The 20,863-nt window shown below is 39.2% G+C and overlaps 1 protein-coding gene across 6 annotated transcripts in view; it reads right to left on the reverse strand.

The window, feature by feature from the left end:
- The window catches only part of klhl13 (kelch-like family member 13), a 43,672-nt gene that overhangs the window by 16,247 nt on the left and 6,562 nt on the right, over positions 1-20,863 (reverse strand). Inside the window, exons 1-2 of one of the 6 annotated variants that reach the window (XM_026182832.1) lie at positions 17,538-17,874; positions 5,672-5,743 (exon numbers count right to left, since the gene is read on the reverse strand). The exons of 4 other annotated variants lie outside the window; for them this stretch is intronic. In XM_026182832.1, coding sequence (XP_026038617.1) covers positions 5,672-5,743; positions 17,538-17,635 — 170 coding nt within the window. In that variant the 5' untranslated portion in view covers positions 17,636-17,874. Of the gene's footprint in view, positions 1-5,671; positions 5,744-17,537; positions 17,875-20,863 lie in introns of those variants that run through there. One more of the 6 variants, XM_026182833.1, reaches the window with a different exon arrangement.

A 20,863-nucleotide genomic window follows, 5' to 3' on the forward strand; every position in this document is an offset into this window, starting at 1 on the left:
AGATTCCTGCCACCAGTGTGTGCTTGTGAACAAGACACAGACAGGATAATATCACTATATAAATGGAGACATACACCATTTCCCACAGTACACAGTCAATATTTAAATTATGAAGAGAAGCTCCCTGAATTGTCCCTGGATGATGAATAGATTTCATTCTGGACAACCTCTAGCACCTTCAATCTAGAGCCTCCATCATGTTAAAATGGCAAGAATATACATCTCAGTGAAATACACATGGACATAAAGTTTGCAAATGGATTCGCCACTGACAACTGCATCCTGTCTTCCAATACATTCAGCAGCAGCTCACCTTCCTTCCACTCCCCTCTTCTTTTCTTCGTGCAAGGTTTTTTAGTATTGCACATTTCTTACAAACACTGAAACCTCTGGAGGCCACGGAGTGTCACAAAACACATTATTACACCAAAATATTTGAAAAAGTAAGTGTGAAGGTGAAAGTGAAGCGCCTGGCTTCAAGTTGACATTGAAGGATTTTTCTGCAGTGCACAAAAAAAAATGAGCTAACTGCAATGGCTAAGTGATAAACAAACAAGAATACCGCCCGATGTAGACTTAGTGACACTTAAGCTGTTTTTTGACTCAAGCTGGATGCTGATGGGTATCACAGCTATGTAATGCATCATCTCTTGAAATTTAATGAGGAAATGAAAAGAAGAAAGCTTCTAATGAATTTAAATGAGCTGCGCAGCACTGAAAAAGATCATTAAATAGAAATAATGTGACTAATGGTGAAAGCATATTACATGTCCAGTGATTATTTCTCAGGTTTCAGAGCTTAGGGAGGGGAAAAAAGATAGGATACAAAATACTGCTAATGATGATTGAAGCAAATGAAAGTTTTGGGGCTTTTTTGTTGATGTTTTGCATAATGTCTGAGCCATTTATCCTTTCGTGGATCCTACACAGTAAGAGTCCTCTGGGAAATCTTGCAGCAGCCGTCTGTGAGAAAAAAGTCAGCGCCGTGGGAGCACGATAATTTAGCATTTTGTTATAATCTATGAATGTGTAAAAGGATGAAAATTCAGATACAACTACGACCTCGACATGTGATGTAATAGGGTGTAAAGTCCCTAACTGCTCCATAGAGGGTGAACATGGAAAGACGGCAAGTGTGACTCAGATCCCCAAGGCAGATACTCTCGGGATACGAGTACATTTTGTTCAGACAAAACTGACATTAGAGAATGAAGCTCATTTGGGTACAAGAGCTGTGGATCAAAAGAAGAACAATACTAACATTTGCTATCAAGCAACACAGCTCTATAGTGTATATCATAAGCAAATCATTTGGATTGCTTTTCTACTCCAAGTACCAAAAACAAAACAAACACAAAAACAAAACAAAAAACAGCTGACTTTGGCGTTAACAGTTCGCAAAAGAATCGGAAACACCTGTCTTGCATTTCTAGAAAAGCAAGAACATGATGACAATCCGACAATAAAAACAATGATGTGATTGAATAAGGGCAGTTGTTTTAATGGGAAAGAAACAAAACTTTCTTTGCCAAGTCTGCGTCCACAGTAGCCAATTAAAAATCTGTATTTCTAACACAGAATGAAAACTAGGCTTAAAATATTATTTCTATTCTCCATGCACTATATTGAGATGACATAAACAGCAATTAATGTGCAATTGGGGCCTCAAACAGTGTTAATTTTCAGACGAATACTGGCCTGGTTAGAAATCCTTTTTTTTTCTTCACCCCACAAAAATGTCTGGCTCAGCATAGAAGTGAATTTGCGTCTTCAAACAGACCCCATAAGCAGGCAGCGCTTGTCAGATATACGAGACTAATGGAAGTAATTTGAAGTTCTTGTCTGGCTGAGCGCTTGATTTTTTAAAAATTTATTTATTTATTTTTTGTGGGTAGTGGAGTGGTTTTCCCATTTGTGAGTAAATGTTCCCTGTGCTTTGATGGGCTGTTATTCAACATCACTGAATAAAACATAGCTTTTACATGTTAATAAAAAGGCTGGGTGAGCCGCTGAGTGTCACGCTCTTCTTTCATATGTATGAAATTAAATTAATGGGGCATATTTAGGTGGAGGTAATATTTTAAAATTGCTTCACATTTAAACTGAAAAACAGTTTATGTCTGTCCCAATAACAGATAGATAAACATACACACAGAGGAGGGTGTACAGTTATTCTTTTTAAGTATACGGAAAACTACACACCCACAATGAATAATTAAAGAACGTTCTTGATATTGAGAGTCTCCTAAATATGTCTGTTTTCTACTTAGCAGCAATATTCATATAGCAACTCTGATCACAGCAAAAAGTGAGCTGCTCAGTCTAATAACCAATCATCTAGTCTTCAGATTTCCTCAGCATCTCTAACATGTCTGGTTTTTACTTAATCATAAATAAAGAAAACATAGTCCCAGCTGGTAAAGTAAGTTGGGAATATAACACTTGCCTCCGTCTGCATTACATGCATATCTATTTTAAGACTGATCTCATATAACGTTATGTACATCAGTAATAAGTAGGCAGAACATTGCTTATGTAAATTGTACATCCATTAAAGCTTTTGATGCAGGTCTATTATAGGAGTAATCAAGTGTGATGGTGTGTTCATCTGTTACATAAAGATTTGGTAGCACAACATGGTACATCTGATTAGAAGAAACGAGATAGTTAAAGCTAGGTATTTTGCTGTGATTCTAATTCTTCAGGACACTGAACATGTCATGAAAAAGAAAAACACTTTGATGACATCTCTTTTGTGGGGGGAAAGAAAAAGAACAGGGGAGAACTCGGGTTTTTAAATCTGCCATCTATTTGTATCATCTCCCCGTGTCTGCATGGATTCTCTCTGGCTTCCTCCCACAGTCCACAGACATGCAATTAGTAGGGTTAGGTTAACTGGTGATTCTAAATTGCCCACAGGTGTGTGTGTGTGGCTGTCTGTGTTAGCCCTGGTGACCTGTCCAGGCTGTACCCTGCTCTCTCTGCTCACCATATGGCAGCTATAATAGGCTCCAACCACCCCCATCACCCTGAATTGGATAAGCAGAAGAAAATGGATGGGTGGGCTAAGGGGAAAACAGATGCAATTCACAGAAAGGATGTAATGAATGCTAAAAGGCCGAAATATTTATTCACACCTGCTTCTATCAAAGTTTGCTTTGATATTGGTACAGATTATACATGCATGCATGTTTAAACAATACTAGTGTTCTCCTATTTTTCTTATGTGGAAGCCAGTTTCTGCTGAATGGTCCGTGTACAAAGGGCTCCAGAGCGCTTGTGGTTTAGGTAGTAGAGTTGCTCCTACAGTCTATATGTCAAAGTATCCTTGGGAAAGATATTGAAGCTCAAATTGCCCCTGATCCATTCATCACAGTGTACATGTGTAAATTGATACAATAGTGATTAGGTATAGATAAAGGCACTGTAACAATGTATAGGTGATTGGGTGAATGAGAGTTGTAGCAGAAAAACCAAACTAGTTCCAGTCCATTTGCCATTCTTTTTCTAACTGTAACATCACAAACTTTAACACTAAACATACTAATTGAGTCAGACAAGCAGCAAAATCTGAGCACCGCAAAGTCTGACTTTGGGGTAAATTTGCTGGATTTGAGCTTTTGTACAGAAAACTGCCAAATTTTCTGTTATTATACAGATACTCACAGAGGCTCATTATCCGTTAATTGAGTACGTTTGATTAACAGTATCTTGTTGCTACTTACCCTCTTAAGCAGTCCCTATGGGGGGACTACTTGTTTTTTTGTTTTTTTTGTTTGGTTGTTGTTGTTTTACTTTTTAGAGACTATTCCAAAATTGAAAAAACAAAACAAAAAAAACAAAACACACCTCTCAGCAAAGGTAAGATTTGCATTAAAAACTGGATGCTGCAGCAAGGACTTCACTATAAAAATTATATTCTTACCATTATTAGTCAAGAACAGAGAGAACCATAACTATAAGGGATCAGCTTGCAGAGTCTCACTTCAAACCCTATGCAGCATTTACAGAACTGTGCAAAGACTCATATAGCATGGTTTTTCACAGGACTGCACATGAATGAGTCCACAAGTGCAACATGCATTGTTTTTTAAAACAGTGTCTTTATTTTTAAAAACATCACAGGCTGCAGGCTGGCGAATCACCTGCAATACCGCTCATTTGACCTGAATAACTGACCTCAAGCAATGTGACAGAACTGGTCTACTTTCACTGGCCGCAAACCATTTTGTCAACGTTAAAGACTGTATTAAGACAGTAGTTTTGATGGTTTTGACAAAGATCAAGATTGAAATGATAATAAAAAAGGGAAGATCACTCTCCTGAGTTACAATTAAAAAAAAAAGAAAAAGGATTCGCCATTTGAAATAAAATGCCATTTAAACACATACAGCATTTTTGCCTTTAGGTTTCAGAATAAGTAAATGGTGAATCATTAGATCGTTAACCTTGCACATATTAAAGAAACTCAGAAATGCATAATAATTACTGAACTCCACAACTAAAGACCCAACAAATCAAATGGTCACTTAAAAAAGATCTACACCATTAACTAAGTAAAATAAAATGCTCATTACTGGCCTGATTGCTGCTATTGTTATGCTTTACTCTGTGAGCAAATAAAGTATGTAAGCGAGCAGAGATTCATTAGTCTGCAAACACAGAATGGAAATTAAATGTCTGCTTGGGTATTGTAATGTTTTTGATGTACATTAGTGTGAAATGTAAATAGCCATCTTTCAGTAATTATTTTTATAGTAACTGTTGCACAGTAATTAACTTTACCAACAATTATAGATGCTGAATCTTTTTGCCGTGAAGGAAAACTGCACACAGGGCTGGAAATGCAGAATTATTAACGATGTGAGGCACAATTACTTTGGATCAGTTGGACGTGGGAAAAAAAAAAGGGTTTCAACTTGCTATACTATAAAAATGTCACTGAATGCTTTTGCTGCCTAATCTGGTTTAAAAGTCATTATTGTTCATCTTTAGACTCATTATTCGTGCTAATAAAAAATTAAAAAAGTTAGCTTAGGAGTTGTGGGCGGAAAACTTTCTCCTCTTTTCTTCACAGAGAAACTTTAGGCTCTGATAAGCCGAGCTGACCTCAAACTCACAAAAAGCTTCATCAGGCAGGCTTTTCTGTCACCTCACTTCGCTTCACATCTTTGCACTTTAACACACCACAAAGACTTCAGCAAACTAACATTCCTGTGTAGACTTTTTTGTGAAGACTCAAACGATTAGGCCAAAGACATTTGGGATATATGATGGATAAACATTAAGAGAAGGTCAGGGTGAATCTAATTGTTATTCCTTTCACATGCTGAACTGAGGAGCTGGTAGGAGGACCAATGAGGATACATAAACAGACAAAATAAGCACAAAAACACGGAGACCTCTACCACCACAGGAGGTAAGGAAAACTAGAAATATGAGATCTAGCTATATTACTACAGGTCTGTTACATATGAATGATTAAGAATTAAATACAGCACCATCTTTTAGATGACAATGAGAGAATGGAATTGGTAATAAGGTACATTTTACAAGGAGATGATAATGGACCATGTCTAGCAGGAACACCATTACCACGAAATACTGATGGCTTTAACAATAGTCACAATCACACTGACACAGAGCACAGGCGATGTACTGGTACATTTACCCCGTCAGGTGGTAAGTCGGACAGGCAGCGAGGAGAGAGTGGGTTGTCCAAACCACAAAGGAGTGTTGGTGGCTGCCGGAACGAAACAAAGAAGACAACAGCTACAGCATCCCACATAAAAGTTCTGCTCTTCCTCACAGACCAGAGAACGGAGTCTTGAATCTCTAGCTGCATCCCTGAGCAGTCTGAAGATACAAAGCTTTAGTGCACGCAGCACTGACCAACGCAAAAATAATATGTATATTATGTTGGATTTTTTTCTCTGATCTTGAATAAAAGTACTATTACATTCAAATAAATTCTACTAAGCTTCTATATTATATGCGTATATAACATTTGCACAATCACATACGAACTTTTTAAAACATAGCAATATATAACACTGTATTAATTGTGGCGTTGTGTTTGTATGAAAGATTATGCTCAATAAAAGCTGTCACAAGTTCAACGCTAAACTCATTTCACAGTTTAATACTCAGCAGGTCATGAAGCACATTCAGCCTTTGAACACGGAGGGTGGATGAATGCAAAACTGCTTATCAAACACTCAGTATCATACACTGTCACACATACTGCCGGGGTAATTTCATTAAAAGTCAGTGCCTCCCATCTGATTTTTTATTTATTTAATTATTTTTTTGTACAATAACTTGTATGTACTACATAAAGCCGTGCAAAATCTTGCCTTTGCTATGAAAATCTTGAAGTACACAGGATTGAGGGCAAACTTTTCATATTTTAAGCCACTGAAGAAAGTTTTTTCATATAACCAACTTTAAGAACAAAAATCACAGGATACATCAACTTGAAAAACAAAACGTCATCAGTTTAAGGTTTTGCATAAAGAGTAAGAAAACCAAACATTGGTGTCGTGGATGTGAAAGAAATTTAAAAAGTGCACTTTGGCTAAACTTCAAGGGGTAACGTTACCATGTGGGATAGGTGGCTGTCAAAACAAATTATAGCATATCTACCGTCTCTCTCTTTTTTTTAACCTGCATTTTGATGCCTTGCTTATCTTCTGGCTGTGATTCATACCGTGTCAAAATAATTTTATAATTTAGTCATATTGTAAACGGTTGCAAATGTAGCTAACAGCCATGAAATGGAGAAACAAAACTGATGTTCCTTAGTTCTTTAAAATGCTGAAATTTGAGCTCACAGAAAGGCATAACTAACATGTGTACTTTGAGGGCCTGTAATGAAAAATATACTATTCATAATATAGCATGAAGGTAAAATTTTTACATTTTCTCCAATAAATACGCTTAAACAAAATCACAAGTTACTTGATCATGTATAGAATAACCCCCCTATTCCCTAGAAGTTGGTATTATATCAGAAGCCTTAATATATTCTAAGAAAACCATTTTATTTCATTTGACTTTAAAACATTTTAATACATGCATAATACTGACCACTTCACAAGCTGAGTGTGAAGTAATAGATTACAGATGATATAAATCCCTCTTTTAAAGTCAATAAAGAGATCTATCCTAGATTTTATGCATAGACAAAGTTGTTAAAATTACTATCAGGTAGTACCTTGAAATGCAGTTACCTTAGCAACTACATTGGCACATTGATAACAATTCAGTTAAAGAATCTGTATAATGGTGGTACAGATGAAAGCCTTTGTTCAGGTCTTTCCTCAACCACTAGAAAATGTACTTCTAACTACAACGACAAGTGCAAAATATGTGATGCTATACAATCCATTTTAATATCAGTGAGATTTGCATGAACAGGAATGTTGCCTTAATTTTCAGCGAGCCGGAGGAGGAAGCTGAAGGGTTGAAAAGAAGTAATAAGGGAAAGGGTGGCAGCCTATCCAGTTCCTTCATGTCAGTGGAAAGCTTAAACACATCCTTACACCACTGACAGTTCAGGAAGCTAAAGTCAACTTGGCTTTCTCCTGGAATGACAGCAGAAGGGTCTTAAAAGATTAATGAGTATGGCTTTACTGCCTCGTCATGTTTAGCCTTGCATCGATAGGAACTTTATTAATCTCATCTGTTTTAGGTTCTTTGACATTTGTGGGACCAACATCACATTTTCTGGAGACAGATGCTTTTAAATTTGTAATGCACCAGAAATTCTTTTCACACGTAATAAAAACAAAAACAGATCACTTTTTCTTTTTATTGCATGTTATATATATAAATGTTAACAAAAAAACTTGGTGTCTACACGTGCCATCAGAAAAGGCTTTCCTGTGTCAGTTTCTGGACCCCGGTGCAAAGTAACCAGGGTAAAGGCTAAGTTAGCATTGCAGTCCTCGGTGCTCGTGTCAGATTTATTGTCAGATGCATTTATTTCCCCATTTGTTTGGCTGTTGACATTATTTTGAATCCTACTGTATAAATGTAATCATGGAGGCCACACAACTTGATTACATCAATAACTAATACACAGAATAGAGTGTGTCTTTATGAGGACATGGAGAGAAAAAACGGAGACACCAATCATAATGGCAGTGGAGGGCACTAAAATAGCGCAGCCATTGTGTCTAAACAGGAAAAAATAAAAGAGCTAAACAGGCTGGTGCGTTCAAGCATAATCAAAGGCATTCTGTTTCACGTCTTTGCCTCCGACAGACGGCTTTTCATGTCTGATTTCATTTTTTATTGAATGCTGAACTCATTCCCTGCTTTCACACTGGAGACTGGAATTACCAGTGCAGGTCCAGTTTTGAAGTTGTGAAACATCTATATCGTCTAGCAGGGAGGGGATCAAAAGTCTTTTGAAAAGTCTGAACTTGGGATTTTTCGATTCCGCAGGCACTTGATTTATTGGGATGTGTCTGTGATACCTGCCCACACTTTGCAGACTCACAAAAAAAGAAGAGAGAAAAAAAAGGAGAGATCTCTATTCTTAGGTTGGAGAAGCAAAAAGAAAGAATCATAGATAAAATTGGTGAGAAAAAAAAACAGCATCATAATCTAAATGATCATGCTTTGGGGTGAGCCTCTCTCTTGTACAAAGAGATACAAAAACGTTAATATCTGATACCGATATGTAAATAATAATAACAAGTCCGTCAGTCTGACGCCTAAAATGCATTAATTACTGACAACAGTGGTAAAAGCTGAAACCTCTTAAAAGTAAGTGGAAGTTTTTCTGTGCCACCTTAAACTGTACTTAACTGCATCCTGTTTACTTTAGGTCTCAGTCACACATACCTGATGACTGGTCAGTGATCATCTGGCAAACAGAGGTTACAAGGGAAAGAAAAGAAAGAAGAAAGAAGTTCATTCTCAGACCTGTTTGTGAGTGGTCGAAGGAAAACGTTAGCGTGAAAGTGGTTGCAAAGAGGATACTGCACCAAAAACCTCTTTGTGATTGCTTTGTTAGCTAGCAGGTTGCCACAGTTACATGTAGATGTAGTTTGTGTGGAAGGCAACAACCTTTCTGCAAACACTTGCAAGCTACTCACCCAGCAGTACTGAAATTGTACAAGTACAACACAGATCAAAAAAACTTTTACCCTGAAGGTGAGCACTCTCGATTTCTGGTTTGCATCACACATTTTCAAGTTTCATTACAACTCAGAAAGTAAATAGTACAATCTATGCAAATCACAAACGACAAGAACATTGTCCAAAAGATCAAAGCAATCACAAAGAGGTTTTGAGTGTAGCACCCTTTTTGCAAAAAAATTTCACCTAGCAACAGCCAGCAACCAATCACCAACCTGTCAAGGAATACACACATTTTTCCCTGGAGATTACCTGGGGGTTAGTGTTTAGTCTCCAGGCCTGTGTGAGTCCACCTCTGACAAACTAAAGTGGCTGTAAATAGTTTAGAACAACTATGTGAAATAAAGGATAATGTAATGATTTGTAAATAATGTAGACCTACTGAAACGTGACAGTTTACTACAAACATCTCTTCTGAAACACAGGTCTCAAAATCCAAACTTACTGTCAGTGAAAAAGAAGACACCATGAAGTCCAAGTAACTCTCAGTCAGAGAGTTTTAGAAAAGCCATTTCTAAAACTTGGAGCACACCAGCCTCAATAATTATGAAATTGAAGAAGTTTGGGAGCACCTCGGCTCGTCATAAAGTTGGCAGTCTAACTCAGTGGTCAGTCAGAGTGAGATTCATAGGTCCTCTGAAGAGATACCTGCTGGAAGGATGGCCATGCCGATGGCACTTCATCAATCAGGCTTTTAAGGTAAAGTGGCTAGACAGAAGCCACTCGAGGAAAAAAGACATCTGACAGCCCAATTGGAATTTGTCAAACGGCATTTTCAAGGACTCCAAGAACATGAGAGAAAAGCTTCGGGTTTCATGGAAAAACTGAAGTCTTCCATCACAAGCTACTAAAGCTTGGGGTGGCTGCATCCTACTGCAGGAGTGTAGTGACCGAGGAGCTGCGTGAAAACTGTCAAATAGATACACAAAACCTGCTCCAGAGTGTACAGAAATGCTGATCCTGGCACCTATGGATGAGATTGCAAGAAGCTCTGCTTGTAATGTCCTGACAAGTACGAGGAGGGGCTTTGATCCATCTGTAATGTTGTAATTAACAATGAAGCTCTCTTATTTTAAGACAAGAGAAAATAATTACTATTAAGTGCGAGAGAGAAAGAGAAACCGAAAAGATATCCCCCCTCCTTCCCTCCAAGGACACATCCGTGGCAAACACGGCTCATGCATCATCTGTGGAAAGACTTGACGATGGCAGTTGAGAGATGCTGCCCTTCCAATCTGACAGAGCTTGAGAGGATCTATAAGGAAGAAGGGGATAAATTGTTCATGTTTGCAAAGCTTGTAGAGACTTACCCAAGAGCCCAAAGCTTTAAATGCTGCCAAAGGGACTTCCAAAAGTACCAAATTAAAAAGGCCTAAATAATTATGAAAATGAAAGACTTCAGTTTTTCCATTTTTAACAGATTTACGTATTCTTGTGTGACCGATGGGCAGAAAATTGCAATTTCATCCATTCAAGATTAAATCTACAAGATAAAAATGTGTCAAAGTGAAGGAGCTCACATACCTTCTGAATCCACTGTGCTTTGAGTGTGTGTGTGTGTGTGTGTGTGTGTGTGTACTCAACAAAAAGATCACAAGACTCCTACAGTCTGGCTGGTGCCCTCACAATACACTCTCTAGCAGCTGAATCCAAAGCGCTTGTGAAAATAGAAAGGCACAAGACAAGGTGACAAAGTGCACGGAGAGAAACAAAACAGGGACGACTGGGTGAGCACCTCTGAAGCTAAGTGAGTGGAGTCAGGAGGAAAATCCATTTGTCTTTAGTAAACAGACACCTATAGTGAAGCGTCACTCTCAATCACTGAGAATAGCAATGCAATAATGCTATGTCCTCAGCAGCTCCTATTCATGAAAAAAAATAAAGAGTACAGTACAACGATCAAACACTACATCACATCAATCATCAAGAGAAAACACCACAAGTTTACAGACTCAACAGATTTGGCCTTTATCCATCCATTCTCTCCCACTCATCCTTATCAAGGTCATATGGGGGGGGGGGCTATCCTAGCTACCTTAGGGCGAGACATGAATTACACTCCGGACAGGTCGGCAATCTGATGCAGGGCTAACACAGAGAGACAGACAACTGAATTCCAACTCAGAACCTTCTTGGTGTGAGGCAACAGTGCTAACCACCAAGCCACCATGCTGCCGCAGCTAAAAAAAAAAAGCCCTGTAGCTGGGAAAATGCAACCCAACCTACAGCATCAGCCTAGACATATGAATGTCTTAATCCCCGCACACACGCGTGCTTCAATTTAGCTGCTGCACATTTCTCAGCATCTCTATGTTTCCCTCAGCAAAAACACGCTTTCTTCTTCAACTAACCTGAAAACTCTAGGTGCAGCTTTTGTTTCGCTTCCTGCACCACACACACACAGACCCGCAAAACAAGAAACAGTGGGGAAGAGAAAAGGAGGAAGTGTTACAGTCTTTAAAATTCTCCTCTCATACCATCTCTTTCCATCAAACAGACCTCGGTGCATCCAAAGTGTGACAGCGGGTCTGTTGGATAGACTGCAATAAGAAAATGTGTTCACAGTGAAAACAGAGATTTTAATGAAGTTATTGTGCAGACAATTTTCCACCCCTTTTTGGTCAAGAGTTACCCTAGAAAAGGAAGAGATCACTCAGTTCTTTTCAGATACCTGTGTCTAGATGTGTCAGACAAATTGCATTTGCTCTGTTGATTCAGATGAAAATTGGCACTTCCCTAATTAAAACGAAGCCTTCTGAATCAATATTCACAATGCACTGGTCACACAGTCAACAGTTATCCTTTTAATTGCTGGCAATCACAAATGGAAGCCTTATTTAAAATAGTATGTAATTAACCTGTTGGTTTTAATTAAAAACAGAAAAACTAATGAATGCAAAGGAAAATATTAAGCTTTGGGCCCGCTGATATTTTAAGTGCATGGTTGGGGCTCTCTCTGTCTAGGACAAACTATCCATGATCTCCAGATAATTGCCCGAATCGCAGCTAATAATCAGTCTCCATATGCTTTAATGAGCCTGCAATTACACCTTATAATCAAAGAGCACTTTGAGGTCAAAGTTCCATGAATACAACTGAAACTGAACTTTATCTGAATTTCAGGAAAAAAAGAAAAAGAAGAAAAAAAGTTTCAGCCTACACCGCAAATCGCTAAGTCAAGAAAGCTTCCCACGGTGTTTGCTCATAGGTGGAACAATCTGTCAGCATGTAACAAATGTTAAATCAACCCGAAGGACGTTGTTAGAGGTAACATGACCCAGCAAGGCCTGCTGTATGTAAGTCAAAAGAACAACTACAGTGCTCTACCCGGGGCACTAACTTGCCCTGGGTAGAGCAGTAATTAAGCAGAGGCATAACTTTGCATACAAAGGGGTTTAATCTTTCAATATCCAGAAAGGGACGCATGATTAATTGTAGATCCTGCCACAATTGTATAGGTCAGCAATGTTTATTTCTATTTTTAATTCCCCTGACTGTCCCAATGTGGTATCGTCTCTCTTCCATTAAACCAATTATATTCTTTCAATGTGAAAACTATCCAAGTAGAACAGAATGTACTTGGGAGGGAGTTTTTTCTGGGAGTGAATGGAGAAAACTTGCAGCTCTTATGGAAAAAGAAAAGAAACAAAGGTGCAAATATAGTGACAAAGAGTAAGGTAGCTCTGACTGACCCTCTGACAAGAGTCAAGAATCAGATTTTTCTTTCGGGAATCTATTGTTGGCTCTGCTGGATTTGCTTTCCAATCCAGTCCTTAAACCTGAAATAACACTTTCTTTTTTGCACAAATGTTCTCTCTGGGCTCGACAGCTGTTCTGATTTTTCTAGTCGTCCTCCCCAGTCTTTAAGGCAACTGTACTATTCTTCATTTTACAAGTCACTGTTTTAGTTTTGGGATTATAAAAAGATTTTCCTCTCTCGCTGCACTGTGTTCTGACAGACAGTAGCACTGTGAGTCTGATGTTATCCACCTAATAAGGGAGTTCGATTTGGTTACTGCAATGCATTTTTTTTTTTTATTCTTGCCAGATTAGATACCTACTTAGAGGTGAACTGTTTGGTGAAAGTACACCCAACTTCATCTTATCTTTGAGTAGGTGTGTGCATGTATGCGTGTGTGCATGTGTGTGTGTGTGTGTTAGATGAGCGCAGATATGACAGTTTCACCTGACTGAACTCAGTTGATGCTCTGCCAGCCAGACTGCCTGTGCCTCTCCTCTGGCCTTTCAATGAAAATAAATGATCCCTGGGTGGCTGTTTCTTTTTCTACAAAATGGCCACAAGTCAGCGGGAACTTAATGTCCGCTCCAAAGGGAAGGGAAATTAAAAGCTCAGAGACAATTTTCTAAAGTTCTTAATTTATCCACCAGCACAGCAGACGTTAAGCTTCTTTGTGTGTGCAGGTAGATGCATACAGATGAATATCAAAGCCGTGATCCAAGGCTGGCCTTGTTTAAAAGTAGCGGCAGATGTTGATGCCGTGATGACGGGGTTCAATACTATAAGCTTTTTCAAGCAAACTATTAGCAAGCTATTCAATTTGTGCAGGAAGCTGGGAGTGCGCCGTAGCATTGCTTGACATGAAGGGAGGCACACCAGTGCTTTTTTAAAAGAATTATCAACTTCTAAAATATTAAATGTGCTCCTCGGCAAAAATAACTTGGCCCACTTTGTGACAAATAAACAGAGCAATAATTAACCGCCTCTTGAGCGAGTCTCTTGTCTTGTTCAGATTCCCATTGCCAATGTCTTGGACAGCAGTTAGCTAAGGAAGTCTTTGTTCTGTTCTGCAGCCTTGCCGAGCTTTAAGTTGCAGTACTTTTTTTTAATTTTATTTTTTTTAACAAGCCGTCACCAGCAGCAGACCAAAATTGTTTAAACTGCAGGACAACAAACTCTCAAGCAGCAGCTGAATGATATCAAGAACTGCCAAACTGTGACCTGCCAGCCTGCTGGTAGGGAAAAAAGGCAAAAAATACAAAAGCTCTGGTTAGCAATGACTAAACTTTCAAAATAAGAGCAAGGGAATTTCCTGCTGCAAAGATTATCGCAGAAGACACGGTTTAGAGGGGGTAGACAGAACATGAGCCAAGCCAGTATATTAATGATTTCTCACTGATCTCCAAATTTAGTTGCACTTTTAAAGAGGTTTTCAGCATTAGCTAAAAACAGCACTTTCAACTTTTCTGCTGTCACAGAAGTTAAACTCAGTCAGACCTGACTGAGTCCAATTAACACATAAATCACAGTGTGATATATCTGGTGAAACTCTTGAGAATACCGCCACTCTTGATTTATGCATTTTTAACCATAAAAAATGCCTGCGATCAGAGGGAGCTGAAATTCAAAGTCAAAGCAAATGAAAATCTACATCTCTTATTTAGTTTGTCAGCTGTCAAATCAAACATGTGATTATTTTCAGAATATTTGAATATAGATAAAATTTTGATTAAAAAAAACCCCAGAACTAAACAAAACAAAGACTGACAGGAAAAAAACCCCTCAAGGTTGGACAAAATTCACAAAAATGGTGATAACTAAAGGGCTATTTACCTCAGAGACAGCAAAATTCATTTCATAGCAGTGGCACTGGGGATTTCAGCAGCAGCAGAAGGCTTTTAGAGCCACACGAGACATGTGAAGCATCTTGATTTGCAAAAATCTGTTAAACAGATTCTCGGGGCTTTCATTTTATGTAAAGCTGTTCAATCTGTATGGAATCTAATGCGGTCACACCACTTACACTGCTACAGCCGCAATACAATTTAAAAAAATATACATAGAAAAATCATCTTTTCTATAAAAATAAACCTTTTAATGAACAGACATCGCGTTCTGTGAGTGCTGGATTTTATGGTCCATTTCTGTCATGGAAAAAAGCAACAGCGATCACTTACAGACTCTTTGAGGGTAAATATTAAGAAGCAATTTGTTTTCCAGACTTTCCAGCATTTTCCCTTAATTGCATTATACTGACAAAGAGTGACGGGAATGTGGGGACAGGGAGAAAGGGTAATGACGTGTTAAAGGTCCCTGGCAGGAATCAAACAGGTGTTGGTGCAGTTAAGGCTGCTGGCTCACCGTGATGCCTCTGAGAGGAGATTACAAAAGACAGCAGTCACATATATTAAGTGCTTACTACTGAATCACCGTAAGATGAGGGATGACATTCATTTCAAGGACTTTTTGTGGAGGAAAGATAAACCCAGTGCTTTTTCTTCACTGAGCTCGAGATTAGTCCACACACCATGCTGCCAGTGAACCTTAACTATTCTTTTCTGGCATGAAATCTGCACCACAGGCAGTTCACTAGTCCATATATAGATTAGGGAGGTTTCAAAAGAGGTGAGCACATTGTGCAAATACATCTCGTTTCTTTATACATGATGAGCACTGTATACTCTAAAAGCTCACTCTCCTGTATCCACCCTGCTCGGGATACATATACAGAGATGACTCTTGCAGCAGATGGAATTAGAAATGTGTCTGGAGTCAAACAGAGGGAGGGCCTATAAAGAGTGACTTCTCCCTGCCCATAGTGTAACCTATAATTGGGGGCCCAATATCAGCGCGCCTAAAAACACAGCTTACTATTTACACTTTTTTAAAATAGACGTGTTGTGGTGGGGCAGGGCCACACTTGGCAGGATGAGGTGGATTCTCAAGGCCTGAATATGCTTCACTTGTCAGCGTGTCCACATTATCTCCCATGAACAGAACCCAAACGATGTCTGCAGCCACTTAAGTACACTTGATGTGCTTTTCCTCCAAACGGCATGCTGACGTGCTGGTGAGAAGATCCTCCTCTCGAATTTGCACAATGTCAAGCCTTGAAAATAATGTGAATAGTTAAGCTTCAATGCTTACAATCTCTGACAAGGTCTTGATTAATGCTATGGCAAAAAGGCGTTACCGGCATTCAACCAGAATGCAGAAAAGTCACTTTTAACGCACTGACACAGCAGGTTTTCCTTTTTCCAACAGTGACGCACAAATTCAGCATATCTACAGACTGAATTTTTTTTTTTTTTTTTTTTAAATGCTCATTCACTTTTCTCTGTTAATAACTTTTTCCACTTAATTAACTTTAACTTCTTATTTACAATTAACCATTTACAGCCAATTTACGACAACTGCTTTTATGGGGTCTGTGTCGCCGTTTCAAAGAAATTAAATTAACAAGAAGGTCAGTAGTTTGAGCTACAGGCTGTCAGGAAATGAGGAAGCGCCTTTTCCTCTCGGTTGCTACCATCACTGAGATGCCCTTGAACAAGGCCTTTAACACCCAACTGCTCTGCTGGAGATGCTCAATTGCCAATAACTGTGACTGCCGGGCAGGATGTTTAACCTAAACTAGCCTGATGAAATCTAGATTAAATCTATAATTAACAAGTCAATAGTGTCATTAGTGAACTTTTATACATACAAGATCTCACAATTTAGTCCTCTCCAGGATTCAGGACATACTATCCAGTTTAGGTTTATGCTACACAATAAAAATGTATTTCGTACATTTGCTTGTTCATAGCTGTGTTTTGAGTATGAACAGTTCTACTGAGGATATTTAAAGGGGAGCCTGACATAAGAGAAGTAAAAGCATGGCTTTCTCTTACTGTGCTGCACTAATACAAAAATAAATATTTGAGTAAAACCATCAAAAATAATCTCCTAAGCTTATAAAGATACATGATTACTGGGAACTGCATGAATCCAATTTTGCAGAAATCCCTCTAAGCCCAGTTAGCCTCTGAAATTCCCTTTAGGCTTTTCAGTTAGCCAAGGTTGTCTTGAAAACTGTCACTTCCAAAATTGTTCTTACCATCTGTAAACCAACCCCGTTACCGTTCAGAAAGTCAAACAAGACACTTACAGGTAGAAAAAAAAATGTAAAGAGAGATGATGGCAGGGACTGTGTGAACCACTCCAGATCTACCCTTCCCCCTTCCTCCTTCCTGAACAGTAGCAGATGACAATAGCTTCTAAACCAGGGCACGCCAGACATCCTGACAAAGGCAGGCTCCTCCCAAGCTGCTGAGTCCCCGGTTCCCAAATAAACACAGCCACAGGGAGAGGGCAAGAGTCGGGGATGTGGAGCATGCTGTGTCCAGACAAGCAGCAAAATGAGTCCTTTTGCCCGAGAGCAAGGCACTCTCCCAGCAAACCATAAAATTCATCTTGGACAAGGGAAATCTCTTGACACACTACAAGGCTTAATCGCATAATTAGGGCTGCAACAAAAACAACGGTGTCACACTCATTTAAAAAAAATAACATAAAATAAAATATTAGAAACTGAGAAGCAAATAACTGCATCTCCATATGCGCTGCTGCAATTGTATATCTTGAATGCTATTCAGCTCTTACTCACATGTAAGCAGGCGAAAGGGGTGAGGACCTGGATGTCTTAAGAACTGGCACTGGGAATTTCCAGCTGACAGGAGAACCGCTTTTCCATTTCAACGGCATGTTGTTGTCACCAGAATGGTGCTACAGCAATACCAACAGCAAAGACCATTTCCATGAAAAGGTTTCCAATGCAGTCTTCCATCCCACTCTGCCCACACCATTTAAGGGGGAGGGAGAGCAGCAGCGGCACCAGCAGCTACAGAAATACACTGGTAAAGGCAGTGCGGGCTACAGTCGGGGTTGTGACTTTAGCGGCAGCACTGAGAAGCCAATAGATTGCATCCACCACGACTACTTGCCCTGCTGCATTCACAGTTGTCTCGTGGTAGGAGGGGGAAGAAGCCCTGCCTTCTCATCACCCTTTCAGGGTAGTGAATAGCCCAGTAGCTAAGCAACAGTGCCACCTTGTTAGATGAGCTGTGATTACAGCTCTTGGCTTTCGGTGCAAATACAAGGATGGTAGATTAAGAAAAATATATATACAAGTAGAGCAGGGCGATATGGCCAAAAATATTTATCACGATATATATTTGAAAATTTGCGATAACGATATAACCGACGATATAATTGATGCGAGACAAAATACAACTCCACAACATTACTAGCGCAAAAAGACAACCTTCCATTTATTTTCACTTAAACAAGAAGCTGGTTTTTATGTACATTAAAGCTTTATAAAAATGTAACAGTGCAAATGCAAATTCCTTGCTGAAAGTTTAACCAAAAGGCATTTCCAGTAGAAATGGGCTGACATATCCTGAGCATAACCATGTTTAATATCCACTGAAGTTAAAAAGAGGTGCTTTGCAACATTAAACTGCAGTGTGCAGTACGTATTTTTCGCACCATAAGGTGCACGGGATTATAAGGCACATTAAGCGAAACAAAGCAATCAGATAAATCAAACTTTATTAAACTCATTCTTCTTGCTTCCTCCACTTCTGTACCATTGATTCATTAATGTTGAATTCTCTGGCAGCTGCTCTATTCCCATGTTGTTGCAGTATATTAATGACTAACCTCGTATTGTGGATGGATTATCTCAGTTGTTCTCCTGACTGAAGTTTGGTCCGTTTACAGCATCCTGCCATGCGATTGCATTTGTCTCTAACCATGAAGAACCTTCACGTTAACTTTTATAAGTGGAAAAGTGTTAGTGTTCGTCCTCCAGCTTCACTGTTTATGTTATGCTAACATAGCTGTGTCGCTAGCGATCACGTAGCACATCATTATATACCAGCTAGCCCAACTTCAGTAACCCCACAAACGTCACTGCTGTTTAGTTTCCTGTCTTCATTTATGTTGGAAGTGATAGCAGAGCTGTACGTTTGATTTTTTTCAGAAATCTCTCAGTCAGAACATGCAATATCATGCTTAGGTAACTAGCGAAACTAGCGAGCTAACTTCCGCTAGCTTCCTGCTAACTTCTAACTCCGTTAAATGTAATAACTTTTGTTTTCATGGATGCCTGGAAGTTAAACTTTATAGTTACACCTGGTAAAGCAGCAATGCTGATCGTTTTATTAAAGATGAAAGAATTTAGACAGTTTTTAACTCTAAGTGATGCTGCAGTGTTGTTTGACCTGAAGTATACGGAGTTTAGGACCCAGATTACTCCCAGATTTAAGAGCATCTTAGTCCGACAAATACGACAATAACAACGGCCGCTTGCATGTTCTGCAAAAAAAATGTGCTTTGTTGTGTATCTGACGGACAAACACCAAACCAGTTCCACATCACGGAAGTTGCACCATTTTTACAAACCAATTCTGGTTCATCTGTTTCACTCAACAATCGGCCATGTGCGTATGAAAACAAAGGCACTGCGCATGCGCGTTTTACTCCCATTCTATCGCGATATTTCATTTTCCTATCGTTGCCTAACATTATACCGGTATTACCGTGAACGGTATAATATGGCCCAGCCCTATATACAAGTCAATTAAAAAACAAACAAACAAAAAAACAACCAAAGGATCCAGTCTCAAGAGATGGGCATGTCACTGATTAAACTATATAGTTCTATATACTAAGTACTGGACATGGGCCACTATATTCATATTCCCATTGCCTTTTAAATTAACAGTACAGAAAGAGCGCAAATTGATCAAAATTTTAACTACACTACCTGAACTGTTCCACTTTACCAAACCTAAGCATGTAGGGATTTGGAGTGAACTGCAAGTTGATGTTCTCTTCCTCTTAAATTATCCCCCACACAAAACTGATTGGAAGGCGATTGGTGGTGCAGTTGGATAATGACCTAAAACCATGGAAGCAACCCAAGAGCTTATTAAGGCAAAGGAGTGGAATGCTCTTAAATGGACAAGCCAATCATCTAACTTCAAACCAACTAAGCCCACCTTTCCCTTACTGAAAGAAATAAAACGGAAGGCACAAACAAGACCCACAAACAAGCAGGTACTGGTGCTAGATGCAGTGAAGGCAGGGCAATGCATTCCACAGGAAGAAACATCATTTGGTAAGATGCTCTGACTCAAGACTTCAGACAGTCATTAACTGCAAAGGATTTGCTGTAAGGAGTCCCAGTAGGCTTTGCTTTAGGTCACAATACCTTTGAGATACAATGCAACACCTTTTACAATCCATCTGATTAATAGATCAGATGATCGAACACATCGACAGCTGAGATTTACACTGATGTTATAGAATATTACGTTACGGACTACAGCCAGCTTTTTAGCTATAGCATAATTTTCTACCTCTGCAATTAACTAGAGGAGCCTAAAAACTGCTGCTCAGGCTGTACGAGTCAGACTGTGGTCACGGGACGACAGAGTTGTCACTGTGATTGTGGCTGTGGCCATGGCTGTGCTTTGGACACGGGCATGATTAAAAGGCTTTGACACATTGGTTTCTGCTGCGAACTGAAATGGCTGTGCATACTGCAGGTTCTGAACTCTTGTGCTGCGTGGGTAAGTCATTTGTCTTACCTACGCTTTCTTGGCTGGGAGGTCATAGAAACAGTGCAGAGTAGTTACAGCACAGCGAGACATATCCTTAGCGCCACAGATTGGCTGATAAATGCAACCACAGTTTATGCTATGCCCGCTTCCACAGTCAGAAAGGGCAGATCCATCTAAAGGCTATGCACAGTTATACATATGCAACAGGGCTGCCCTTGAAAGTTAACACTTCATTTAATGAAGCATTTAATGAACATATCTAATTTGATTAACATTCCCCAACTCAAATCAATTATTTATCTACCTGACAACAAGGGCTGTGAAAACTAGGAAAACTGACCAAAAGTCACTCTTATTTGAA

The sequence above is a fragment of the Astatotilapia calliptera genome, chromosome 10 (genome assembly GCF_900246225.1).
Source record: "Astatotilapia calliptera chromosome 10, fAstCal1.2, whole genome shotgun sequence".
Lineage (NCBI taxonomy): Eukaryota > Metazoa > Chordata > Actinopteri > Cichliformes > Cichlidae > Astatotilapia > Astatotilapia calliptera.